Here is a 27,546-nt window from a genome sequence, read left to right as displayed (position 1 = left end):
GAAGGAAGGAAGGAAGGAAGGAAGGAAGGAAGGAAGGAAGGAAGGAAAATAAAGCCATGCACAGTGTCTCATCCCAGCACTTTGGGAGGTCAAGGTGGGAGGATTGCTTGAGGCCAGGAGTTTGAGACTAGCCAGGGCAACACAGTGAGGCCCTGTCTCAACAAAAAATTAAAAAATTAGCCAGGTGTGGTGGCATATGCCTGTATTCCCAGCTATTTGGAAGGCTGCAGTGGGAGGGGTTTGAGCCCAGGAGTCCGAGACTGCAATGAGCTACAATGGTGCCACTGTACTCCAGTCTGGGTGACAGAATGAGAACGTCTCTTAAAACAAAAAGAGAGAGAGAGAATGCAATGCTTGTTTGCCAGTGTAATAATGCCCACACCTTCCAATGTGACTGGGAAGAAGAATGAGATGGACTCTGTTCCAGTCTGGCACACAGTAGGTGATCAATACACACCGCTGCTGTGTTTCTTATTTTGGAGAGGAGCAGGTGTTCTCCATCAAATTTCTGCCAAGGAATGCGGCAGCACCAACTAAAAATCATGCTTCCCATTGCTCCCTGAACCTGAGATCCAGGTACAACAACAATCCCACGAAGCAACTGCTAAATACACGCAATGTAAAACCATTCAAACGAAAACCCAGCTCGAGGCTCGCCACCTAGTTCTGACTTTCAAGTACCCCGGTGCTCATCAAAGCGGAAGAGATCATTAGCTCCAATCTGGGTTCTGAAGAAGTCACTGCTGCAGACTTCCTGACACATCTCTATTCAATCAGGCAGGCACCTTATAAAGATTATTCCCAGCCATGACATTCTTCTCATGGTCCAGGTTTGTAAGCTCTAGCACTGACCTTTCCAGCTAGCCAAAGGTAGAGACATCCAAGCCTCTGCTGGCTAATTACGTCTGAACCTGAGTTCAGTTCTCAAAAGGAGAGGGTGCGACTCTCAGACAGAAGAAGTCAGGTTGAGAGGGAAGGTCTCACTACAGGTGCAGCTGGCATCACTATATGCCCTCACAGACAGGAGAAATATGCAGTCAACTTTTTCTGTTTTTGCTTTGATTGCTGGGAAGCTAACAGCTCAGTTACAGCACTGGGTAATAACAGATAAACATAATAACCATAACAGTAATAAAACAGTGGCTACTGAATGCCTATTACTTGTGAGCCATTCTGCTAAGTGCTTTATTGATCGATTGACTTAGAGACAGGGTCTCCCTCTGTCACCAGGCTAGAGTACAATGAGGTGATCAGAGCCTGCTGCAACCTTGACCTCCTGGGCTCAACTGACCCTCCAGACTCAGTCTCCCAAGCAGCTGGGGCTACAGATGTGTACCGCCATGTCTGGCTAATTAAAAAAATTTTTTTTTGGCTGGGTGCGGTGGCTCACACCTGTAATGCCAGCACTTTGGGAGGCCGAGGCAGGAGGATCACTTAAGTCAGGAGTTCAAGACCAGCCTGGCCAACATGGCAAAACCCCATCCCTACTAAAACTACAAAAATTAGCTGGACTTGGTGGCAGGCACCTGCAGTTCCAGCTACTTGGGAGGCTGAGGCAGTAGAATCGTTTGAACCCAGGAGGCGGAGATGCAGTGAGCCAAGATCACGCCACTGCACTCCAGCCTGGACGACAGAGCGAGCCTCCTTCTCGAAAATAATTTTTTTTTTTTTTGGTAGAGATGGAGTCTTGTTTTGTTGTCCAGGCTGGTCTCAAACTCCTAGGCTCGAGCGATCAATCCTCCTGCCCTGGCCTCCCAAGACACTGGGACTATAGTCATGGACTACCAAGTCTGGCCCTGATTAAATTTTTACATTTTATTTATTTATTTAATAGAGATAGGGGTCTTGCTATGCTGGCCATGGTGGTCTCGAACTTCTGACCTCAAGCAGTCCTCCTGCCTCGGCCTTCCAAAGTGCCGGGATTACGTGCGTGAGCCACCACCACACCTGGCTCCACTTAATCCTTTCAATTGTCCTATGAAGAAAGTATCACTAGACCCACTTCTCAGGCGAGAGGACTGAGGCGTAGAGACTAAGTACATGGGGTCTGTTTGCTCGGCTGGTAAGTGGCGGAGCTGGAATTCAGATCCAGGTCTGGCTGCAGGGTCCGAGTGCCTTCTGCTCCAGGCCTGCCTCCCTTGCACTGGACCTTCCCAATGGGCTTAGAGCTCCTGTTCCTATTTGTTTTTTTCTGGGTGCTGATGTTTTATATTTGCCCATAAGTTGTTGCTTTAGTGGCTGTATTTCCCGAAATGCCTGAAAATCTTTTGGGGAAGAACGATGGGGCTTTGCATAAATAAATAAATAAATAAATAAATAAATAAATAAATAAATAAATAAATAAATAAATAAGTGTCTAAGAAAACGAGTTAACAAAAGATAGAAAAAATAAAGAACAATGAAGGCCTAGTAGAGACCCGAAAGGCCAGAGTTCACACAGCAACACCCTGTGCTGGGATGGCAAAGACAGGGTCCCCAAAACTCAGAGTCTGTCATTAAATCACCGGTACTGGGTATGTACTGACCCATAGGCAGAAACATTTTTATCTTCTGCTCTGCAAAACGGGCTTGGCAATTTTCTAAAAGACAAGTTTTGACAACACTGACAATGCAGGCTTCATGAACAGGGAATCTTAGATACGAGGAAAAACAAAACAAAACAAAACAGTTTCCATTACAGAGTGCTGGGAACTGAGATGATTAATTAACATGTAAGTTAATGAGACTTTGGGGTGTTTTCTTCTCCAGTTGGAATTCTCTCCAACCTCAGAGGAATGTTCCTTTGCTGCAGAGGGTCTGGATTCTTCTGTCGTTGTTATAGACTGAGACTCGCGCATGGGACCTGGCTATGCAAAGTTCTGAGTGAGGGGGAGTCCTGGGAGCGACGGAAACTAAGAATGGTCCCCAGAGAGGGGATCTCCTTCTGGGACCCAGACAGTCATCAGGGCTCCCTGTGGGGGCCAGGAAAAGATACATCCTGCAGACTATTCTCTCCATACACCTGTGCTCGCCACAGAACGTTCAGCAGAGAATTTGTTTCCCTGGAGCTTAGGCAGACAGTGTGGGCACGTGCTCCACGGCTTGAGAGTGACAGTTACTGCTGGACCTGGAGAAAGCAGCATTCAGTTTGCAACGCTGTCTCCTGTGAGTTTTCCTAATGGGACTGCTCAGTTCTGGGTGCAAAATAGATTAAATTATATTTAGTGGCCAGGCACGGGGGCTCATGCCTGGAATCCTAGCACTTTGGGAGGCCAAGGCGGGTGGATCGCTCAAGCTCAGGAGTTCAAGACCAGTCTAGGTCACATGGCGAAACCCTGTCTCTACAAAAAATGCAAAAATGAGCCAGGCATGGTGGCACGTGCCTGCAGTCCCAGCTACTTGGGAGGCTGAGGTGGGAGGATGGGTTGGGCCCAGGGGAAAGAAGTTGCAGTGAGCTGAAATCGTGCCACTACACTCCAGCCTGGGTGACAGAGGGAGACCCTGTCTCAAACAAAACAAAACAAAACAAAATACATACACACACACACACACACACACACACACACACACACACACACGTATGTTTTGGAAAAGTCCAGGGCCAAACCTGGAAACATGCTGACCCTCCAGGTACTACTAACCTTGGGACTCCATCTGAGGGGCCAGCGGCCGCCCTGAACATGGCTCATCTCATTGCACATTCAAACACCAATAGCCTTAACAGATTCTCTGGGCAGGGCCTGACGTTTCACAATTTACAAGCAACTGACTCCATGATTAAATTGATCAGTCCTCTCAATTCCTGACTTACTACCCTTGGCCGAGTAGTCAGTTTCCTGTTACTAGAAGCAACTAAGCAGAGGCTAGTAGACAGATGGATGTCAAGGGGATCCTGTACAGTGTGGAAGTTTGTTTGAACTGGATGATTTCAAACATCTGTTGGAACCCTGAGTCTAGGAGTCCACAATCTCATGTTCATGGGACAAAAGAATGAAATGAGGCCCAGCATAGCAGCCCTGATAAGATGTTCTAGCAGTGCCTTCTGGATCATCATCCTTCAACTGAGTGTGGAGTGTCCTTTACAGGAGTCACTGCTCTCAAGACTGCAAGTCACCTATTGCACAAAGTCTTAGCCAATCACTCAGCATGTACTATGTGCCAGGTTTCCTGCTAAGAGCTTAGATGCACTATTTTATTTTCCTTACGAGGTGGGTATCATTTGATCTACGTTAATAATAAGGAAGCCATGAAGAATGTAGGGGACTTGTACAGGGTCATACCGTTCCCATGATCTTAACCCCATGGCATGGAGAATTGTGGCCTTCTGGGTAATTATGAGCAACCAACTCTTTACTCTGCATATACTTTAGGAGTAGAAAGTGTGTCTACAAATGGTTACAGCAGGTGGTAGGAAAGACAGGCTAGGGAGATGCAGTGCCGGAAGAAAGAACCCCTGGGACACTTTTGTACAAGGGCTTCCCTGGTTCCAAGGGAGCGCTGCTGGTCTGGAGGTGGTGGGATGTCTGGCACAAGCTCTGACCGTGAGGCAAGAGGGTTGGGGGTGCATCCACTGTCAGTGGCAGGAACAGTGGGATCCTCAGCCTCTCCTCCTTCCGTGCCTGTGCTTCTCTCTGCCCACCTTCTTCCCAGGCCTATTCCTATTGCTCCTATGGGAAGAGGGGGTGCTGGCCTCATTCATCAAGCGTGAGGACACTGATGGGCCACATGTACTAGCTGGCAGGTGGCTGTACATCAGGAAGCCGGACTGCAGGCTCTCCTCCCTCTTCTGAGCTAGGCAAGTCACTGGAGGAGGTTAGGGCCACCTTCTCTCTCTCTCTGGCCCTTATCTGAAATGCATAGGACCAGAAATATTTTGGATTTCAGAGTTTGGAATATTTGCATTATTCTTATTGGTTGAGCATCCCAAATCTGAAAATCTGAAAGGCTCCATTGAGCATTTCCTTGGAGTGTCATGTTGCTGCTCAAAAAGTTTTAGAATTTGGAGCATTTTGGAGTTTGAATTTTTGGATTTGGGATGCCCAACCTGTATGCATCTCATACGGGGGATGGTCTCTTCTTTGTCTTCCTGTCTCCTTTCTCCTTCGATGCCACTGGCCAGGACCCCATAGGCCCCCAGATCCAGGGCTGGAGCTTTTGGGTAGCTGAGCCTGCTGTGTGATCAGCACAGCTTCTTCCCTGGGGGTTATTGGTCCCAGACTAGGCGGTGTTGAAGTGGTGGGTGCCCCGGTCATCATGCAACTAGAGTCTGTGTGCTCCTCTCTCTCAGGGACCCTGTGGGAAGAAGGAAGTAATTTCCAAGGCTAGTATTTGGGCATTCCTGGATTCCTCCAGTCACAACACCCAACTTCCAACACCAACACCAATCATCACTGCGTTTCAGAACGCAGACTCTCTTGCTCTCCTTTCCTCACCTGTAAATCGAAGGTGTTGGACAAGGTGATTTCTGGAGGCTCTTCCAGCTCTGAGCTGGGGCTCTGGAAGCTAGGTGGCTTTATCTAGCAGATAATGGGGGCTGGTGGCCAATCTGTGAGAGGAAGGTGAAGCGGGTCACCTGGTGACAATGTCCTGTGGGTTAACAGCGAAGTGGAGAAGTGGAGAGGTCCGACCCCAGAGGCAAGGCTGGAGCAAGCCTTCAAATTCCTGCCTTCTTTAAATAACGAGACAACCCACATTCAAGGTGAGATCAATGCATTTTAGCCCGTGACAACTGCTAAGGTCAAGGGTGCCTGCATCCCCGGGGGAAGCAAATGCCTTTGAAAGGGAGTCAGCAGGCTAAGAGTCTTGGAAAGAGCCTGGGGGCTGGTCGGCCTTTAGTTTAGATTAAAGCAGAGATTAAATGAATCCCACTTCTGTGACTCACTCCTCCCCTGAGAGTTGCCAGTTGGCCTAAACACGTTACTGCTATATTAGTGAGCTCAGAGGCAGTGAGTACTACAATCTTGGAAAAATCCATTTGGATAAACGAATGGAGAATAAGAAGGGAACACTTACTTATTGGGAGTCTACTATGTGCCAAACATTGTGCCGTTACATCCACCATATAGAAAGGCCAGATTTGTGGTCGGACAGGCTGGAGCTGAACCCAGGTCCACTATTTGTAAATTGCTGCAGCTCTTTGCTGTGCCAAGTCCCATGCTGGGTGCGATGACGGGGGGAGAACAAAATGGACACAGTCCCTGCCGTCAATCTCCTTATAGGCAAAATGGGAAAATCAATAACTAAATCTTAGAGTTGTTTGTATATTAGATGAGAGAAAACAGGCAAAGCCCTTAGCCTATCACTTGGCATATAGTAGGTGTTCAATAAATGGTAGTTATTAAATCCTAGAATAACCCCCAGAGGGATCAATATCCCAATTTTACTAATTAGTCTGAAGCCCAGAGAGGTGAAGTGACTTGCCCAAGGGCATCCAGTAACTAGTGGAGTCTGGGTTTGAACTGATGTTTCCAGACTCTAAGTCCAGTGTTCCTTCTTTTGTTTTTCTTTTTTCTTTTTTGAGATGGAGTCTTGCTCTGTCACACAGGCTGGAGTGCAGTGGCACCATCTCTGCTCACTGCAACCTCTGCCTCCCAGGTTCAAGCAATTCTCCTGCCTCAGCCTCCTGAGTAGCTGGGACTACAGGCACACACCACAATGCCTAGCTAATGTTTGTATTTTTAGTAGAGATGGGGTTTCACCATGTTGGCCACGATGGTCTCAATCTCCTGACCTCATGATCCACCCGCCTTGGCCTCCCAAAGTGCTGGGTTTACAGGCGTCAGTGCTCCTTCTTTCATGTCATTCTCAGCTGGTTGCAAGGATCCTTGCACTAGGAAAAGTGATCCAATTGAGCCCGCTTACACATGGCAAAGGAATGGGGGAGCCAGGATTGACTAATGGACCCAAGTTCCCAGAGTGAAGCAGGTCCTGCAGGCTCTATGGTGCTGAATGAGGACACCTGCAGGCAGGCTGGCTCAGCTCTGGGTGTCTCGCCAACTGCATGGACAGGCCCAAAAGGCACAGGCAATATGTAATATGTTGAATTCATTCCCTTCAAAGCCTTTTGGATGCAGAGGATAAATGCATAAATAACCTGAAGCAGTAATTGATTTCCTATGGCCATTTCTTGGCTTAGCCAGCTACTATGAGTCAGTTGGAATTGAATTTGCTTTCCCACTACTTGATGTTTCAAAGGCTTTTAAAAGCAAAAATAAAGAAAAGATGAATGCCCCCTTGTGATCAGGGCCCAGGGTCCCATAGTGAGTGCTCAGATGCTGGCCGTTCCTGGCAGCAGGCACCACCTCCCTGCCCTTGGCACGCGCTGGGGTCAGAAATATCCTTGGGGATGGGGTCAGTCACTCCGAAAGCAAATTCATGCCCTAGGCTGGGACTTGGACTGTTGCTGGAGGGGGATTATTCATTGCTAGGAATTCTGACTATGCTGGTTTCCTGCCCAAAGGCACAACCATTTGGCAGGTGCATGTTTTGTCTTGGTTTTGAGTGGGCAGAGTCGTTGCCCAGGCTGTGTGTGTGCCAGCTGATCAAGCCTGATGGACAGTCTGGAACGCAGTGGGCTGAGCGCAGCTCGGTCACTGGGAAGTTTGGGCAATAGATCAACCAGCTGGCCCAGGTCTTGGGGGCTGAGGAGTCCACTTTGCCTAGGCAGTTCGAGCCTTGCCGCACCCAAAGTCCTTGAGCATGGTCCCCTGCAAGAGCGCTCACAGCAAACTTCACGGCTGCCTTCATGAGCTCCTAATGTGTACTGGGCACCTCTACATGCCAAGGCCTGAGCCAGGAGTTGGTGACAGAGGAGACAAAACAGACAGTGCCTGGTGATCGTGAGTGTGTGTTTTCCCTTTAAGCATCAGCCACATTCTAGCAGGGGAGAGAGACCTGCAGGGAGATGCATCATAACCCAATGTGGTGACCTTGGAAACAAAGATGGGCAAAGCACCGAGAGGAAGCAGGGAGGCAGCTGGACACAGTGCCGTGACCCAGTGTGGGTGATGGCCCTGGGTGTGATGCCCGGCTCAGCCACCTTCCAGCTCTGACTCTGGGCAAATCCCTTCGGCTCTCTGAGTCTCAGTCTCCTTATATTTGTGATCCTGTAAAATGGGCTGAATAATACCTCACAAGGATGCTCTAAGGATCAGAGTTAACAAGACTGTTGCCATCAGCAGTGGTGTGTATGTCCCATCCCGCTCTGATGAACGCCCAAACCAAAACCAAATCCACACTTCGCTCTCTGAGATAATGCAAAAATAACAGGGTCACCTTGTCTAGTCTTTCCCATAAGCTGCGGATTTCTTAATGAGAACAGCTTTGTCCCTAGTGTGTGGAATGCTGATGTCTGAAGATACTGCAGACCCGTGAGGCTGGCTTTAATGATTTCACGAGAAAATGGCTGTTTTTCCACCAAGAACAAACTAATAAAATATCAGTAGCCTTGGTGATCATGAGTGTGTGTATGTTTCCTTTTAAGTCCCTGGTGTCTCTGTGTGTGTTTAATTTGACAAGCCAGGTCTTCTGAAATCTGACCAGTTTACACCTTTTTGCAAGAAGCAACTTTTCTATCAAAACATGTTTCCAAGCCTGAGTCTTCCCACCATGTGGAGCACAGAGCAGGGGATTTTTTAGCCGCAGCCTGAAGGACTGTCTGAGCAGCTCCACGTATGGATGGGTGGGTGACTGGGGAGAATTCTAGACAGTGGGAACAGGTGTAGAGGCATGGGACGCCTAGGCTCGAGGAAATAGGAATTGCCCTGAGCTGCCGGGTTTCCTTCCTGCACCCAGGGGAGCTCTGGGTGTGGTTCAAAGAAGCTCAGTTGGTGGTAATCTCTGACTTCCAACCAAAACAATCCTGATGGACCTACCTAGGCAAATCGCTTTGCCTCACACTGAACCTCTGCTTCCTTAGCTGTGAAATGGAGACAATGATCCTGACCTTAGGTGGCTGTAAGGATTGGAGATTGAGTCATGAATAGGAACACAGGGCACTTTGGGAGGCCGAGGTGGACGGATCACTTGAGATCAGGAATTCGAGACCAGCCTGACCAACGTGGTGAAACCCCGTCTCTACTAAAAACATACAAAAATTAGCCAAGCATGGTGGCGGGCAGCTACTTGGAAGGGTGGGGCAGGAGAATCGCTTGAACCCAGGTGGCGGAGGTTGTAGTGAGGTGAGATCGTTGCATTGCACTCCAGCCTGGGCTACACAGTGAGACTCCATCTCAAGAAAAAAAAAAAAAAAAAAGAACACAGGGCCAGGCATGGTAGCTCATGCCTGTAATCCCAGCACTCTGGGAAGCCAAAGCTGGCGGATCACTTGAGGTCAGGAATTCCAGACTAGCCTGGCCAACATGGTGAAACCGCCTGTTTACTAAAAATATAAACATTAGCTGGGTGTGGTGGTGCACGCCTGTGGTCCCAGTTACTCGGGAGGCTGAGGCAGGAGATTAGCTTAAACCTGGGAGGTGGAGGTTGCAGTGAGCCGAGGTCACACCACTGCACTCCAGCTTAGGGGACAGAGGGAGATTCAGTCTCAAAAAAAAAAAAAAAGAACACAGGTCAGCCACAGTAGCTCCACATTCCAGCTTCATCATGCTAGTCCTATAACCATGCACTAGTTATTTCACCTCTGTAAGCCTTAGTTTCCTCATCTGTAAAATGGGGATAATTAAAACCACAGAGGGTTATTGCAAGGATTAAATAAGGCATGTGAAGTGTTTAACTGTGCCTAGCACATAGTAAGTGCTCAGCAAGGCTCCCAGTCTCCTCTGCTCCTCCCACTCCTCCAGGCAGGCGGTCTGGGTTTGCAGAAACCAGTAACTGTGAGCTGGCCAGAGGATGAGGAGGATGAAGATAAGGAATCAACTGATCTTACAGGCAGGTAGCAGGGATCTCAGTAAATGCCAGTTGAATTTGGGCCTGTTTCTGTCTGAAGAGAAGATTCCTTAGCTACACGACGCATTTAAAATACTCATCCAGGGTACGTGTACCCTAGAACTTAAAGTATAATAAAAAATAAAAATAAATAAAAAATAAAATACTCATCCAGAAAGCCAGGGATTCCCATGGGAAATCAGCCCATCCCCATCCTCCAGGGCACATCTGAACGTGTGGTGGGACTGCTCTGAGAATCTGAATAACAGTTGGGAAAATCTCCTTAGGTGCCTTACAGATCTCTAGGATGACGCATGGTAGAGCTGGGTTCAGCCCCGGATGGGTTTTGCAAACCCAAACTGCCTGCCTGGAGGCGTGGGAGGAGCAGAGGAGGCTGGGAGGCTTGCTGAGCATCTGCCTCTATGTCCTGTGGGCCGGCGTCTGCGACTGCTTCTGTTTCCTAAGCCAAGTGCTCTCGGGTTTGGAGTGGTAGAGATGGTCTTTATGTTAGGACAGGACGTGCAGACAAAGGGATGTCAGCGCCACTCAGAGGGCTGCCCTTGAACCTGGTATGAAAGAGCAGTAAAAGTTCCCTTTACCAAGCACCTATTATGTGCCAGGTGTTCCATGGGATGACTGATACACACCACTGCTGATCCCCACCCCACTCTGTGAGACCCCAACTCATGTCTTTCGGAGGGTGGTTTTTTCAACATAAGTTCTGTGAGGTTGGTGCTGTATCTATTAGCTGTCAACTCCCTAAAGCCTAGTCTAGTGCTTAGCACACAGTAGGTGCTTAACAAATATGAGCTAGTGGAGTGAATTTGATTTTGAATAATTCTCTCTTTAGAAGGTCTCATATGGTATATTGCTTCGATTGAAACCATCCAACCAGGAGGGGCTGAAATGTAGTAAGATAAAAATAGGAGCTCTGCTAAAAATACAGCTACCATTCAACCCATTAATCCCATTAAAGGGTATATACCCAAAGCAAGATAAATCGCTATATCATAAAGATACATGCATCTGTACGTTCACTGCAGCACTATTCACAATAGCAAAGACATGGAATCAACCTAAATGCCCATCAATGGTAGACTGGATAAAGAAAATGTGATATATATATATATACCATGGAATATGATGCAGTCATAAAAATGAGTGAGATCACGTCCTCTGCAGAAACATGGAAGGAACCAGAAGCCATTATCCTTAGCAAACTAATGCAGGTACAGAAAACCAAATACCTCACGTTCTCATTTATAAGTGGGAGCTAAATGATGAGAACTCATAAACACAAAGGGGAACAAGAGACACTGGTGCTTACTTGAAGGTGGAGGATGAGAGGAGGGGAAGGATCAGAAACAGTAATTATTGTACTAGTAGCTGGGTGAGGAAATAATCTGCACAACAAACCCCGGCGCCACGAGTTTACCTACATAACAAGCCTGCACACGTACCCCTGAACCTAAAATAAAAGTTGTTTTTATTTCTTTTTTTTAAGTAGGAGCTCTGGAGTTGGAAAAAGACATGTTAAAATCCTCATTCTAGGGGGAGCTACTCCACCTTTCTCTAAATCCACTCTTCTCATCTGAAACTGGAGGCAGAACTACTGGCCCCACGGGGTGGTTGTGAGGGTGGAAGAGAACATACATGAAACTGTGCAAAAACTGGGCGGAGAGCTAGGCCTTCATAGATGCTGGCTATTGCTACGCTACTATTTCTATGACTATGATTATTATGTCATTCCCATTTACCGGCAGCTCTGAGTTTCAGGGCATTTTCACCAGGTCATCTCCTCCAACTCTCTGGGCACTGGGCATGGTCTGAGGGCAATTGCTGTCAAGGATCCCAGAGCTTTGGCCCAGATCTGCCTGGGCCCTGCTCCCTGCCTGGCTGGATCCAGGGCTGTGTACTGGCCTTGGCTCTGTTGCTATGCTAGGAAACGTGCTGGGCACCATTCCTACCTCTGCCTGCGTGAAGGCCCCTTGGTGAAGCTCCTGGGCTCCCGGGCACCATCCAACACTGGGGCTGTCACCCAAGCACCCTCAGAGCCTGCCCCACTCTGCCTTTCCATCAAGATCTACTTCTAGCCTCCACAACAGTAATGTGAGGGAAAGTAGGGGAAGAGAGGAATGTCCCTGCTTTGCAGATAAGGAGACAGGGTTAGTGAGAATGGTGCCTTGGCTGAGACCTTAGTTGAGGATTAATTACAGAGGCCAGAATCCAATTAAGGTCTTCTGGCTGCTAATTGACCATGAAGTTCTAGTGTGTGTTCAGGAAACAGAAGCTGCCATTTAGTGGTATCCTTATGGAACCATGAGGCCCCCATAGTGGATATAGACTAAGTTGTGGGGATAGTTACTAGGTACCACAAGTAGTTAGAAAGAGTGAATAAGATCTAGTATTTGAGAGCACACCAGGGTGACTACAGTCAATAATAATTTTGTTTTGTGAGACAGAGTCTCGCTGTGTCGCCCAGGCTGGAGCACAGTGGCCCAATCTCGGCTCACTGCAACCTCTGCCTGCCGGGTTCAAGCGATTCTCATGCCTCTGCCTCCCAGGTAGGAGGGAATACAGGTGTGCCACCACGTCTGGCTAATTTTTCTATTTTTAGTAGAGACAGGGTTTTGCCATGTTGCCCAGGCTGGTCTCAAACTCCTGGCCTCAAGGGATCTGCCCACCTTGGCCTCCCAAAGTGCTGGAATTATAGGTGTAAGCCACAGTGCCCAGCCAATAATTTAACTGTACATTTAGAAATAACTAAAAAAGGCCTGGTGCGGTGGCTCACACCTGTAATCTCAGCACTTTGCGAGGTTGCGGTGGGCAGAGCACCTGAGGTCAGGAGTTCGAGACCAACCTGGCCAACGTGATGAAACCCTGTTTCTACTAAAAATACAAAAATTAGCCAGGTGTGGTGGTGTGCGTCTGTAATCCCAGCTACTCAGGAGGCTGAGGTAGGAGAATCGCTTGAACCGGGAGGTGGAGGTTGCAGTGAGCCGAGATCGCGCCACTGCACTCCAGCTAGGGTGACAGGATGAGACTCTGTCTCAAAAAAATAAAAATAAAAATAAAAAATAAGAGTACAATTGTGCTGTTCATAACACAAAGGATAAAAGCTCGAGGTGATGGATACCCCATTTTCCATGAGGTGATTATTAAGCATTGCATGCCTGTATTAAAATATCCCACATATCCCATAAATACATTTGCCTACTATGTTCCCATACGCATACACACAAAAACCACAAGCAAAAAATAGTGCCTACGGGCTGGGCGCAGTGGCTCACGCCTGTAATTCCAGCACTTTGGGAGGCTGAGGCGGGCGGATCACAAGGTCAGGAGATCGAGACCATCCTGGCTAACACAGTGAAACCCTGTCTCTCCTAAAAATACAAAAAAACCAGCTGGGCGTGGTGGCGGGCACCTGTAGTCCCAGCTACTCGGGAGGCTGAGGCATGAACCCAGGAGGCGGAGCTTGCAGTGAGCCAAGATCGCACCACTGCACTCTAACCTGGACGACAGAGCGAGACTCCATCTCAAAAAAAAAAAAAAAAAAAATAGGGCCTACTTCATGGGCTCTTGTGAGAATTAAATAAAATAATGTCAGTAAAAATGTTTAGCACAGAGAGAAAAAAAGGATAAGCTGTATGCTGTTTACCAAATGGTTCTGGCTCTCTGTCTCTGACCACATGGTAGGAAGACATTTACTGGCCCCTCCTTCATGTGAGGAATGTCTCCATGCCTTGCTTTGGCCAATGAAAATGTCTGTAAAAGTTACTTGCATTACTTATGGGTAAAGGTGCCTTAAGGGCCAGTGCATAACTCACCACATTCTGTATCCTACTGAGGAACCAAATGTTGATACGGAGCTCCCTCGACCTGGGCATCTACAACAATCAGAGTTCCCCTGGGTACCCAGATAGCAGGAGTGAGAAATGCACCTTTGTTGTACCACATCTCTTCAATCTTGGGGATGTCTGTCACTGTGGCATAACCTAGGCTATCCTGACTGATACACTGTGAATGCTGATAACATTCAAGTTCCATTTACTTACAGAGCATGTACTCTCTGTTGGTGTTATTCCAGGTACAGTAGGCACAGAGGTGAGTCAGACACAATCCCTGCCCTCAAGGGGCTTGCAGTCTCAACACTGATTTGAAAGGAAGCTGACCACACTGAGCTTGAGGGAAGGGCAGGCCGGGCTGTGAGGGGCACCTTGGGAAGGGTGGCAATCCCTACAGGAGCCACCCCTGGTGTTTGCAGAATCACCCCAAAAGGGAGAGGAAGCTGTGAAGACAGCTAATTCTACAGACAGCTTTTCCTGGGGAGGGGAAGGAAGGACAAGTTTTGTTAGGGGCAGTGGAGACAGGAGGCTGGTGGAAGAATTATGTGCTCTGGGTGACTCTAGGATTTATTGCTCCATTTCCTTACTAGCTCTCAGGGGACTCCAGAAAACAATTAGTGGATTCAAATGTAATTCCTCTTTTACATCCCTTAACTCAGATAACGACAGCTATCCTGTAATTAGGAGAGGGTCTTCTCAGTGTGCAGATTAATTGGATGTTAAACAGCAGGGCTGCCTGAAATCAGGCAGTGGAGCTGGGAGGAATTAGATGTGAAACAGCAGCCCTGGGCAAAGGGTGAAGAATTCATTGACTATCTTGATCATCTGGAGATGTGAAGATGCCCCATTGGTAATACAAGGCAAGGACTGGGGAGGGGAATGGTTGAGGAAGAGGGTAGGAAGTGCTGTGGCCATGGGAAGGAGTGGAAACTGGAGGCCCTGACCCTGTGGGAGGCCAATTTTTCCTCAACTAGGTCCAGGGTCCATGCCATCCATGGGGGAGGGATTGCTATAATATGACGTGCCTACTCCCATTTATTAACAGTTTCTAGGAAATTATCAATGCTCAGCAAGTACTTCTGGGTTCTTATTATAGGCCAGCATTTATATGCATTATCGCCTATAACACAATCCTCCTAAAAACCTGTCGTAGATACTATTATTGGCTATGTCTCACGTAAGTGGAGTTCAGAGAGGTTACATGACTGGGTGCGTGGTGGGTTTGGAATTCAAACCAGAGGCCCTGCTTCCAGAGCTCACACACTTGTAGCAACTAAGCTGGCAGCTTCTCAGCGGGGAAGAGCCCTGCGGCCCATCATCTATGACGGCAGAGGCCTGTACCTTGCCATGTCCTGTAAGTGCCTGGTGCTGGGCCAGGCCCCGAGTGTGTGTGTATTTTTGTGATCACAAGTATGTCACTATGTCCCTGTTTTGATTTGTTCTGCTTTGTGCTTTGTGGGGTGGGTTAAAGCAGTCTGGCGAGAAGGGCTCTGCTCTGGTCCCCACCAGCTTCCTTGGCCTCAGGTCCCCAAAGCGGGGAGGTCACACTCGAGTGCTTGGCTCTCGGGATCAGCACCTTTCTGTTCCCCTCTGCAGTGGGTGATCTTTTGTTTTCAACTCCCCATTTCTACGAACCATCAGGAGTTCCCTTACACTCTGGAAAGAAAAAGGAAAATTGGGGATATAAATGGCTTCAAGATCTAGCATCAGAGAGATCTTCTTTCCACCTGGAAATGCTGTGATGCTGTGAAGGCCGGCATGGGCAGTGGGGCTTTTAAACTGGAGTGGGGCCTGTGCACCCACCTGCATGGGAGGGGTTGCCTTCTGTCCCACAGAGAGAGCAGGCTACAATGTGAATGTGCGCACACCTGCTGCTCACATTTGGAATAAGCCATGGCCAACTAAGGGACAGACCCCTCTCAGCGTGGCTTTTGCTCTGTCACCCAGGCTGGAGTGCAGTGGTACGATCATGACTCACTGCATCTTCAACCTGCTGGGCTCAAGTGATCCTCCTGCCTCGGCCTCCCAAGTTGGGACTACATGCATGAGCCACCACGCCTGCCTAATTTTTTGAAGAGGCAAATTATGTTGCCCAAGCTGGTCTTGAACTCCTGGACTCAAGCAATCTTCCCACCTCAGTCTCCCAAAGTATTGAGATTATAGGCATGAGCCATTAGACCTGGCCTCAGTGTGTTCTTAACCAAGGTCAAGGCAGAGGATGACCAGTGTCCTTTCTCACCTCCTGTCTAGATGATGAACGAGATAGGGATGGGATGTTACGAAATAAGGAGGGAAACTATCAGGCTGAATAATAATACTGTGGGGGCTGGGCATGGTGGCTCATGCCCGTAATCCCAGTGCTGTGGGAAGCTGAGGCAGGAGGATCACTTGAGACCAGGAGTTTGAGACCAGCCTGGGCAACACAGGGAGACCCTGTCTTTAAAAAAAAAAAAAGACTATGGCCGGGCGCAGTGGCTCATGCCTGTAATCCCAGCACTTTGGGAGGCTGAGACGGGCAGATCACGAGGTCAGGAGATGGAGATCATCCTTGCTAACACAGTGAAACCCTGTCTCTACTAAAAATATATTAAAAAATTAGCCGCGTGTGGTGGCAGGCGCCAGTAGTCCCAGCTACTTGGGAGGCTGAGGCAGGAGAATGGCGTGAACCCAGGAGGTGGAGCTTGCAGTGAGCCAAGATCATGCCACTGCACTCCAGCCTGGGCGATGCAGTGAGACTGCGTCTCTAAACAAACAAACAAACAAACAAACAAACAAAAAGACTGTGTTTAGAGTTTTCTGTGCCCAAGTTCTTCCTTCTGAAGGTGACAACAGGGGGAAAAATGCCAGCTGCACTTTTGTCCACTGGGTTCGTCTTGGAGTCAGATTCCTATCAAATTCTTGTCATTTGGAAAGCTTCAGACGCTAGTTTCTTCTACTTCTTTTAAAACATAGAGGTTTTCTTTTTTTCTCTCTCTCTTTCTTTTCTTTTTTCGTTTTTTCTGACTACCTACTCATCTGTCAATACAGAAGTTTTCTAGGCTGGGCGTGGTGGCTCACGCCTGTAAAGCCAGCACTTTGGGAGGCCGAGGCAGGTGGATCACTCAAGGTCAGGAGTTTGGGACCAGCCTGACCAACATGGTGAAACCCCATGTCTACTAAAAATACAAAAAATTAGCTGGGTGTGGTGGCATGTGCCTGTAGTCCCAGCTACTCTGGAGGCAGAGGCAGAATTGCTTGAACCTGGGAGGCAGAGGTTGCAGTGAGCTGAGATCGTGCCATTGCACTCCAGCCTGGGCAACAAGAGTGAAACTCCGTCTCAAAAAAAAAAAAAAAGTTTTCTAAATAAAATGCTGAAGACCTGTGGTGCCCACGTTAAAAGGACTCCCTTCTACCCTCAAATGTTTGTCCTCATCTGTGCCAAGCACTGGGGACACACACGGCTGAGCAGGGCATGCGCTGTCCCTGACATGCAGAATCGATTCCTTCACTTGGCTCATGGGTCATGTGTCCGTCAAGCACCTCGTATGTGCCCAGGCACTGTGATAGGCTAGGGATACAGTGACAAGAAGGAGAAACAGGGCCCTTGCCCACCTTCGCCCTGTGTGTTGGCCAGGTTACACAAACAATTGCCCAGGGGAGCTATTTCCAAAATAGAGGTGCCTGACCCCTTCCATATAGGAGCCTCATATATATATATATATATTTGGGAAAAGAATTGCCTGCGTAGTGCTGATGTGTACTTCTAGGTGACAATTACCAGTGGACTGGAAAGACAGATGAGCAAGCAGGGAGGAATAACAGGGAGACAGGCCAGTGCTGGGAAAGATGTTCAGGGAAGAATGGAGTGTGGCTTGGAGAGACAGTCTAGCATAGGGTGAAGACCGCACAATCTCCAACCAGACTGCCTGCTCTGCCACCTCCCAGCTGTGTGATTCAGACAAATCCCTACGCTCTGCATTTCTCTTTCCTCCTCTGTAAAATGGATGTGATAATAGTACCTACCTCACAGAGCTGTTCGAAGGATTCCATGAAATAATACATATGATGAGCTTAGAACTGTGTCTGGTGCATGAAAACACACTATTCCATAAGTGTGTGCTGCTGCGGTTACCGCTACTGCTACTACTACTACTATTATCATTATTATTGGAGGGAAAGCTTCCAGACACAGTGAGATGTGAGAAATGAGTAGGAATTATCTAGAAAAGGAGATAGAGAGGATGGACCAAGAGGGAACACTGTCTGGAAATACAGCTTGGTCTGCTGGAGCCCGGCGTGTGAGGTGGAGAGAGGCAGGGGAAGGTGTTGAAGGCAGATCATGAGAGGGGCCCTGTGACTCATGCTGGAACATCTGCACTGATCTAGAGAATGGCGGGGGCGTTAGAGGCCCTTGAGATCTGCCGAGTTGCTGCCGTGTGAGTGTGTGCAGATGCGTGTATGAATGTGTGCAGGTGTGTGTGTGTGTGTGTGCATGTGTGTGAACTGTAGGGTGCCCAGCACCAGCGCCCCCAGGTCCTCCTTGGCAAGATCCACTCCATTACTCATTCACTCCACAGTTTAAAGACCTCAATCTTTCCCCAGCGTTGAATCAGTTGTTTCCAACTCCTTAGCCTGGCACAGTGCCAGGTTCCCACCCTCACCTGTTAGCATTTCCTACCACCCCAGATGGGGGGCCTCTTACGTGGGCTGCAGAGACACCAGATGCCACCATTTCTAGACATCCCTGAGAGCCCTGCCTTTGCCTGTGCTGGCCGACCCTCTGGGATGCCCTACCCTAGTCCAGCTGCCCTCTGCCAAATACAGCATAGTGGTTAGGAGTGAGGGCTCCAGGGCCAGACTCCCTGGGCCTGAATCCTGGCACTTAGGATTCTCATCGCTTCACCTCTCAGCCTCAGTTTTCTCATCTGAAGCAGGGAGACTGGCAAAACCTCCCTCTTGGGGCTGCGGTGAGGAAGGAATGTGATCTGAACACAGCCTGCCTTTGACCTGGTGGGTCTACACTAGCTCATGGGCACAGTAGCACATGCCTTATTCCCTCACCCAAAGTCCAGCTCCTCCATCTTCCTGACCACTCACAGTGCACTGGACACTGTGGTGGGCACTGAGGGTGGGGGCGGCAGGGTTCAAGGCAGACCCTGCCTACCTGGAGTTCATGTCTAATGTGGGGCTAGAAAGCGGAAACAAAATGACAAGCTCTGACATCTATACAACACTCACCACAGTTCCCTGTGCATGGTAGGTCCTCAGGTTGGAATTCAGAAGACATTTACTGACTGTACCCAAATTGGGGCCTGGGAACTTTCACATTCATTATGTCACCCCCCCATGATCCTTTGAGATAAGTGCACAAAACTCATATCCTTTGAGGAAACGGAGGCCCAGAGAGGTTAAGTGACTAGCCCAAGGTCCAACAGCTACTCAGTGGCAAAGCTAGGAGCCAAATCTAGGTCTGCCTAATACCAAAACCCCAAATCTCACCCATGGGCCATGAGGATCCAGGGGTGGGAGCAGCAAGCAGGAAAGACGCTGGAAGGAAGCTGCTTTGGGAACCATCCCCCAAAAGGCTGTAGTGCAGGAACTTCCCAGTGTCACACTAACCAGCCCTGTCACCAAGAGGCCACCTGCCTTCCTCTTCCCTCTTTCCAGTTTCCAGCCTCACATTCTGGGGACAGCTGATAGTCGACCTCACTTCCGGTTACCACAGCCAAATGGTTAATGGTAATTAATTCAATTTGTTTGGCAGGGGAATTAAAGGCTTGGCTGTACTAACGATCTTAAGTTAACAGCATTTATGCTAACTGGAGGCAGAGACATGCCTTCTCCTCTAAATGAAGAATCAGTTCTATTAATAAGACTACATCTCTCTAGGTAATGAGCCTGGCAGATAGACGATTTGCTGCCAGAGAGGGAAAGATGACAAGGAAAGAAGCAAAATGATGACAGCAGAGAGGATGGCAACTTTTCAAAGGCTTCCCCGGGAGAAGTAGATTTGGAGAGCAGGGAGGAGTCTTCATTGGCTGACAACCAGCACCAATGACCAGATACATGAGTGAGGTCAACTTGGACCTTCTGGGTGTTCCAGCTCTGACTACAACTGTATGACTAAGCCCAGGCAGGAAAGCAAAACGGTCTTGTCAACTCATAGAATTGTGATAAATGATCAGTTATTGCTGCTTTTGGCCACGGTGTTTGGAGAGACTGTTTTGCACCAACAAATAACAATCATGGTATGGTGGAAGGCAAAGGAGAAGCAAAGGCATGTATTACATGGCAGCAACCAAGAGAATGCGTGCAGGGGAACTGCCCTTTATAAAACCATCAAATCTCGTGAGACTTATTCACTATCACAGAAATAGCACGGGGAAAACCTGCCCTCATGATTCAATCACCTCCCACCACGTCCCTCCCACGACATGCGGGGATTATGGGAGCTACGATTCAAGATGAGATTTGGGTGAGGACACAGCCAAATCGTATTAAGTTCCAACACTTCTCTCCCATCCACCCTCCACTCCTAGGTTCAGCAATTTCTTTCTGAGTTCCTTCTCTTGCCTTCAGAGTCCTGCCGCTGCTACATTCCACTGAGAGAAGGAAAGCTCATGTCCCAGGAGCAGTGAACCACTCCAGGTGCCCCAGGCTCAGCAACTCACTCTCCCAGCCAGCCCCTCCTACAGGCAGTCCCTGCTGGCAGATCTGTCCAAAACCAGCATTCTGCCCTGGAGACCTCACCTACGCAAGGCCAGGAGCAGGGGCCCTCAAGCTTTTCACTGCCTTGCACAGAAAGGATGACACTGGAAGCATGACCCACTCCCAAAGGTGTCTGTGTGTGGTTGAATGGTGAACTCCCAGAAGATATGTCCACCCAGAACCTGTGAATACGACCTTATCTGGTAAAAGGGTCTTTGCAGATACAATTAAGTAAATGATCTTGAGATGGGATCACCCTGGATGAGAGTGGGCCCTAAATCCAATGACTGTCTGTCCTTATGAGAGAAGAGAAGACAACAGGCAGAGACTGGAATGACGTGTCTACAAGCCAAGGAATGCTAAGGACTGCTGGCGGCCACAAGAAGCTGGAAGAGACAGGAAAAATCCTCCCCTAGAGCCTTCAGAGGGAACGTGGGCCTGCCGACACCTTGATTTTGAACTTCTTGTCCCCTTCATTCCCACTTGAGAAAGTGCATCAGGATGCAAAAGCCAGTGTTACTATCACAGGATGGTCCGTCTTGCATCTACTCTAATATATGTACAAAAAATAATTTTCCAAAGTTTGATGATGATTTTTCTTGATTTTTGAACTATTTTTAACTTTTAACTATTGTTTCTAAGAACTGGGAACACATTTTGCAAGGCGCATGGCCCCTGGCCCAGAACCTCTGTCCCGGGGAACAAGCTTGTGAAGGGGTTTCCGTCTGTTCAATAATCCATGCTCACCTTTCTCCTGAGCCATCTCTTGCAGACAGAAGTAGATGACTCTGGCTCCCAGGCTGAAGCCAATCAAGGTGACAGGTCGCCGGCCCTGAAGGGAAAAAGGACACAGGTGTCTGGAGGGAATACAGCCAGTTCTAGTAAAACATCAGGCCTGAGGAGGGCAGCCTTTGCACATTCCTTACTACCTGATTCTCATCTAATGAATCATGCATGTGCTGTTGCGGTCCCTGAGCTCTGATGTCTTAATCAGCAGAGTCAGGACCCTCATTTATGCAGGAGTGCACCTGCTGCTGAAATTGGCTTCCTCCAAGGCCAACAAGCAGCCCCCGGCTGGGTTAATTCCCTTTCATCTCAAACCATTACCCAGCCACCATCTCATCTTCCCCAGGAGACGGGGCTAGTCAATTACAAGAGCAACTTCCCTTGGACTGATCTGCCTTGTGGCAAATGGCTGCAGTGCTGCGGGACCCCTTCTGGAGCTGGGGAGATTAGACAGAAGGCACCCCCGGGTGTGAGGGGTAAAAAGGCAAGAGTGACAAGGGAGGGACAACTGTTCTGTTTCTAGATAGGAAGGTGGGGCACAAAACATTGGCTCTAAGTGATAAGATAAGGTAGTAAGTCAGATGGAAAGAGGAATTTTCTGACTCAAGGACTTGTAAAAAAGGCAACTCATTATGTGAAGCCTCTAAAGAAAATGAAAGTTATCTGGGGGTGTCTGGGTACAAGCTTACACGGAAGGAGACGAGGGGAGTGGATGAACTCTGGATGCCCAGCCTGGTTTTATCAGTCTATTCCTTTTCCTTGGTTTTGAGCCAATACACGTATTCCACACCCCCACACCACTCCACTTACCACAGTAGAAAATCCTTTGTTAAACAGTATTGAAATCCTGCAGGAGCTTTGTGCCAACCCTGTTGGCTGCTGCCCAATATCATTCTCCCCTTTGTCCTTTACTCCTGAGTTTGACTGGACGTGAGGCCACCCAGCCAAAGACGAAGTCTCCCTGACTCCTCCGTAGCTGGGGGTGGCCACAGGGCTGAGACTTAGCCAAGGGACTGAAGGCAAACAAAAGCTGTGACTTCTAGGCATACTCCTCATCCCTACTTCCCTACCTCCCACTGTCTGAAACACACACGTAATGCGGGAAGATCTGTCTTGGACAAGAGAGAAGCCCGGCCAGGCACGGTGGCTCACGCCTGTAATCCCAGCACTTTGGGAGGCCAAGGCGGGCGGATCACTTGAGGTCAGGTGTTTGAGACCAGCCTGGCCAACATGGTGAAACCCCATCTCTACTAAAAATATACAAAAATCAGCCAGGTGTGGTGGCAGGCACCTGTAGTCCCAGCTACTCGGGAGGCTGAGACAGGAGAATCAGTGAACCTGGGAGGCGGAAGTTGCAGTGAGCTGAGATCATGCTACCGTACTACAGCCTGGGGGACAGAGTGAGACCCCGTCAAAAAAAAAAAAAGAGAGAGAGAGAAGCCCAGTGCTCAGGATGAGAGGCCAGGAGAGTGAAGGAGGCTGGACTTCCAATATTACGAAGCTGCCCATGTGGGAGACAGAATAATGCCTTGCCATGGATGTCTTCATCCTAATCCCTGGAACCTGTGAATGCTGCCTTGTACAGCAAAGGGCCTTTGTTTTTTATTTATTATTTATTTTATTTTAATTAATTATTTTTTTTGAGATGCAGTCTTGCTCTGTTGCCTAGGCCGAATGAAATGCAGTGGTGTGATCTCAGCTCACTGAAACCTCCACCTCCCGGGCTCAAGCGATCCTCCTGCCTCAGCCTCCTGAGTAGCTGGCACTACAGGTACGTGACATCACACTCAGTTAATTTTTTTTTGTATTGTTAGTAGAGACAGGGTTTCACCATGTTGGCCAAGCTGGTCTCCAACTCCTGACCTCAAGCAATCCACCCGCCTCAGACTCCCAAAGTGCTGGGATTATTAGGCGTGAGCCACTGCACCTGGCCTATTTATTTATTTTTGAGATGGAGTCTCACTCTGTCGCCCAGGCTGGAGTGCAGTGGCACGATCTGGGATCACTGCAACCTCTGCCTCCCAGGTTCAAGTGATTCTCATGCCTCAGCCACCTGAGTAGATGGGATTACAGGTGCACACCACCTCGCCCAGCTGATTTTTGTATTTTTAGTAGAGACAGGGTTTCACTATGTTGGCCAGACTGGTCTTGAACTCCTGACCTCAGGTGATCTGCCCACCTTGGCCTTCCAAAGTGCTGGGATTACAGGCATGAGCCACTTGTGCCCGGCTGGCCCTTTGTTATTTATTTATTTGAGACAAGGTCTCACTCTGTCATTCAGGCCAGATTACAGTGATGCAATCACAGCTTACTGCAGCTTCCAGCTCCTGGGCTCCAGTAATCCTCCCACCTTAGCCTCCTAAACAGCTGGGACTACAGGCATAAGCCACCACACCCAGCTAATTTTTGTATTTTTTGTGGAGACAGGGTTTACCGTGTTGCCCAGGCTGGTTTCTTGGGCTAAAGCAATCTGCCTGCCTTGGCCTCCCAAAGTGCTAGGATTATAGGCATGAACCACCTCGCCCACGAGGCCAACAAAGGATTTTTGCAGATGTGATTAAGTTTAGGATCTTCAGATGGGGAGATGATTCTGGATTATCTGGGAGGAGCCAAGGTCATCACAAGGTCCCTACAAGAGGGAGGCAGGAGGCATCAGTTAGACAGAAGGTGATGTGACGATGGAAGCTGAGGAATAGAAAGATTTCAAGGTGTTACACTGCTGGCTTTGACGGTGAAGGAATGGGGCCTTTGAAAGCTGGCAAAGGCAAGGAAAAGGGATCCTCCCTAAGGCATGCATTTTTGCCTTTTGACCTCCAGAGCTGTAAAATAGTAAATCTGTTTTCAGCTGGTAAATTTGTGGTAATTTGTTACAGTGGCAGTAGGAAATGAACACATCAGCTTGCCCCAGATGCTGACACCCAGACTGTTACTTGGGAGAGAACAAACTTCTATCTTGTCTAAGCCAATGCCACTTTGGCCTTTGCCTTAGGGTCAAGCCTGCCAAAGGACTTTTCTGTTTCTCTTGACAAAGACACAGGGATTGAAGGGGGCGGCCAGTTTCTCAAGCAGTTTACCTGCATGGCAGGAACTGCTAGTTGTCGTCCTTTAGCATCCATCCTCCCTTTTTTTCCATAGTAATTGAATTTCAGCTGGGTTCATCGTCACTTAGAATAAGTACTGTATTTCCCAGCTTCTGTGGCAGCTAGGAATGGTCATGGGACTAGGCTCTGGCCAGCAAGACACCAACTGAAATGTTGTAAGGCTTTGCTGGTTCTTCTTCAGTTCTTCCTTTCTCCTGCTCCCTGGAGCTCAGATGATGCCATCCTGGATACAAGGTCAAGATCACAGAGCAACAAGGTAGCAGGAACCAGGGCCTCTGCACCACAGCAGGCTGTTAGGCAACCTTGCTAGGCTTCTCCAGGAAAATAAGCTTCTACCTTGTTTAAGCCATTGTTATTTTGGGTTTTCTCCCACTTCCAGCCAAAACAAATCCTGAAAAGGCAGTCATTTCTGGTACTATTTCTCAAGCTTTTGTCTCCATTCACTCGAGTTTATTTTGAAGGGGATAGTTTTATTCTGTTGGTAAGTACATCTTTACTAGATTCAAATTTAAAAAGTATTATGATGATGTCTCTTCCTAACCATTTTACACGGTATTTAGACCACCGAAGATGACATTACAAAGTAGCTTTACACTTCTGGGAAGGACCACCAGGCTACCAGCATGTGGGAATTCCACTGGTGGCCAGCTGAGGCACCTGGTCTTATTCACTTTACTGGCTTCACTGCAAACTGAGTCAGAGGTTTCCACTGAAATATTGCCCCAATGAGCCCAACGATTATCCTCAACGCTTGAATGAACAGCTGCCACCCAGGAGCCACTTTTGCTTCTGCCAGAGTCCCCCAGACTTGTTCCTACCTGCAGATGCCCTTGTTATTCAGTCCTCACCTAAATACCTGCTAGAGCTGCAGAGTCTATAAATTCTTACTGTTCATCCTAGGACACATTCATTACTTGAACTGGAGGGGCAGCAAGGACTCTTCATCCCCCCAAAACCATTGGGTTACCTCCAAGTAGCCTTGCCCCTCCTCCAAGTAGCCTTGCCTCTAAGGCTCATGTCTGTGAACAAGTCAGTCCCTGACTTCCCCTCTTGCCCCATGCCACGCCCACACAGCCATTCCCAGGTACCTGCTGCCGGGAGAGCAGGATGTGGGCCAGGTGCTTGCCAACCTCTGCTGATCGATGGAGACACACCCCCCAGGGGTTGTCGATGACATTGGCGACACTGAGGAGTGAGGCTGGCCAGGTCAGGGCAGCCACAATGCCTGGGGAAGTGAGATAGTGATGAAGGGAATGGCCCCCATCCTAGGGTCCTACTAGGGAAGTGACTGGCTAACAGATGCTGGAACGAATGCATGCAGTCTCTAACTTGGACCTGCAAGCTTGCCAAGTATTGTCAAAGTGGGAAGATGGTTTATCTCCCTTCATAGGGTAGGTATAAGAATGAAGTGTGTTTAGCTTTGCTAAAGAGCAAAGCAATCTGAAACTCATGAATTTCTGATATACGGACTCAATTCCTTCTGCTCAAGCCCTTGTCATGTGTGAGAGGGCCCCAATTCGTCTCCACACCTTGTACCCTCCCACTTTGCCTCATAACTCTGCAGTGGGGCCCCCTGCCCTGCCCATCCCTTCTAGACTCAGTCATATTACTTGCTTTTGCCAAAGACATTAGTAGATATGAGGCTTGAAATGGACTTGTGCATCAGGGCTAGCCTCTTGCGCTTCCGTCGTTGACATGGGCTTGCCTGCTCATCCCAGCAGGAGGATGAGAGACAAATGGAGCAGAACCGAGTTGCCCCAGATAAGGCCAGCACTGATTGGTGGATGGTCAGCTGACCCAGAGGCCCAGCTAAGATGCACCAACTCCAGCCTCCTAAACTTTACAGTAAACATCCCACGGAGTTTTGGGGTGGCTTGTCACGCAGCAATAGCTGACAGACAGATCATGCGACTGGCTGTTTACCTGTCTTCTCTCCATAGGGATCATAAACTTCTCCCAGACAGGAATGCGGCCTTAACCTCTCTGTGTTCCTAGAGTCCAGCACGGTGCATGCCCTGGGGGCTTTGGGCATGTAAAACTATGGTACCACTGTGGGATGAAGGCAGTGGGCATGCTGTTGTTGTGGGGCAGGTGGGGGGCCTTACCAGACAATACTGTGTACTTTAGAGCCTCCTGGGCCATCATGTTGGCGAGACCACTGAGGATGGTCTCCAGGGCGTTGCCGAGCTCCATCAGGTACTTGGCTTCCCAGGCCAGACAGTACTGCTCACGGCTGTGGGCCAGGGCGGCCCACGGGGCACTGAAGGTGCCTGGGGAGATCACAGGTAGGTGAAGTCTCTCTTGTCTGTGGCAGAGGATGCCCCACCCCATCACCCCAGACAGGCAGCACCAGGACCACTCACCCTTGTTGGAAGACAAGAGGTCCACCCCCTGCCAATGAGTGGCAGCTGTCAGCAGAGCTAACAGAGCTCTGTGCAGCCCAGTGAGTCAGCAGGCTGGGCTCGAATCCCAGCTCCTGCATTCACTAGAAGCCAGGTGACCCTGGGCACATCACTATCTCACCTTGAGCCTCGCTTTGCTTCTATGTGAAGTGGGAAGATGGTTTATCTCCCTTCATAGGGTAGGTATAAGAATGAAGTGTGTTTGAACTATGATATATGTAAAGGGTTATTTTCTCTCATGCTGAAATAATTGTGGCATTAAGCTGCTCATGATATACAACAAGAGCACACAATGGGACAAGCAGTGCAGCGCTGAGAGTCTGCGGCATCTTGATTTGACAAACATGGCCTGGGAGGTAGCTAGAAATGTGGGGAAGAGGTGTTTGAGCCCGGCTCTGTTATCATCTTCCTGGGTCATCCAATTTTCCTGAGCCTCAATTTTCTCACTGAGAAAATATAAATATCAAATGACCCATGGAAGGAGGATGAGACGGCACCACTGTAGCGGCCGATGCCAAGTCGGAAAGTATAACCATGACACCACCCTCATCCCCTCCTTCCTTGCCCACCTGGCTGCCTTCAGGATAGGAGCACAGAGGGGCCCCTCATCTGGCCCCCATGCATTTCTGCTTGTGGCCCAAGTGGTTTTTCTTTTCTTTTTTTGAGACAGAGTTTTGCTTTGTTTCCCAGTCTGGAGTGCACTGGCACCATCTTGGCTCACTGCAACCTCCGCCTCCTGGGTTCAGGTGATTCTCCTACCTCAGCCTCCTGAGTAGCTGGGATTATAGGCACCCACCACCACAACCAGCTAATTTTTGTGTGTTGTTAGTAGAGGTGGGGTTTCATATTGGCCAGGCTGGT

General features: G+C 48.9%; 1 protein-coding gene across 12 annotated transcripts in view; it reads right to left on the bottom strand.

The window, feature by feature from the left end:
* TMCO4 (transmembrane and coiled-coil domains 4) overlaps positions 1-27,546 on the bottom strand; it is a 131,452-nt gene that overhangs the window by 41,789 nt on the left and 62,117 nt on the right. For all 12 annotated transcript variants that reach the window (XR_004228626.1, XR_004228627.1, XM_031934620.1 and 9 more), the window contains 3 exons: positions 26,389-26,553; positions 25,372-25,508; positions 21,144-21,228 (listed from right to left, as the gene is read on the bottom strand). Coding sequence is in view for 10 of the 12 variants with exons in the window: in XM_031934620.1 (XP_031790480.1) it covers positions 21,144-21,228; positions 25,372-25,508; positions 26,389-26,553 (387 nt within the window). In the remaining 2 variants the exon portion in view is untranslated. The remainder of the gene's footprint in view (positions 1-21,143; positions 21,229-25,371; positions 25,509-26,388; positions 26,554-27,546) is intronic.

This window comes from Piliocolobus tephrosceles, chromosome 1, assembly GCF_002776525.5.
Source record: "Piliocolobus tephrosceles isolate RC106 chromosome 1, ASM277652v3, whole genome shotgun sequence".
Classification (NCBI taxonomy): domain Eukaryota; kingdom Metazoa; phylum Chordata; class Mammalia; order Primates; family Cercopithecidae; genus Piliocolobus; species Piliocolobus tephrosceles.
The sequence above is the reverse complement of the archived record's forward strand: the minus strand, read 5'-3'. Positions and strand labels throughout refer to the sequence as shown.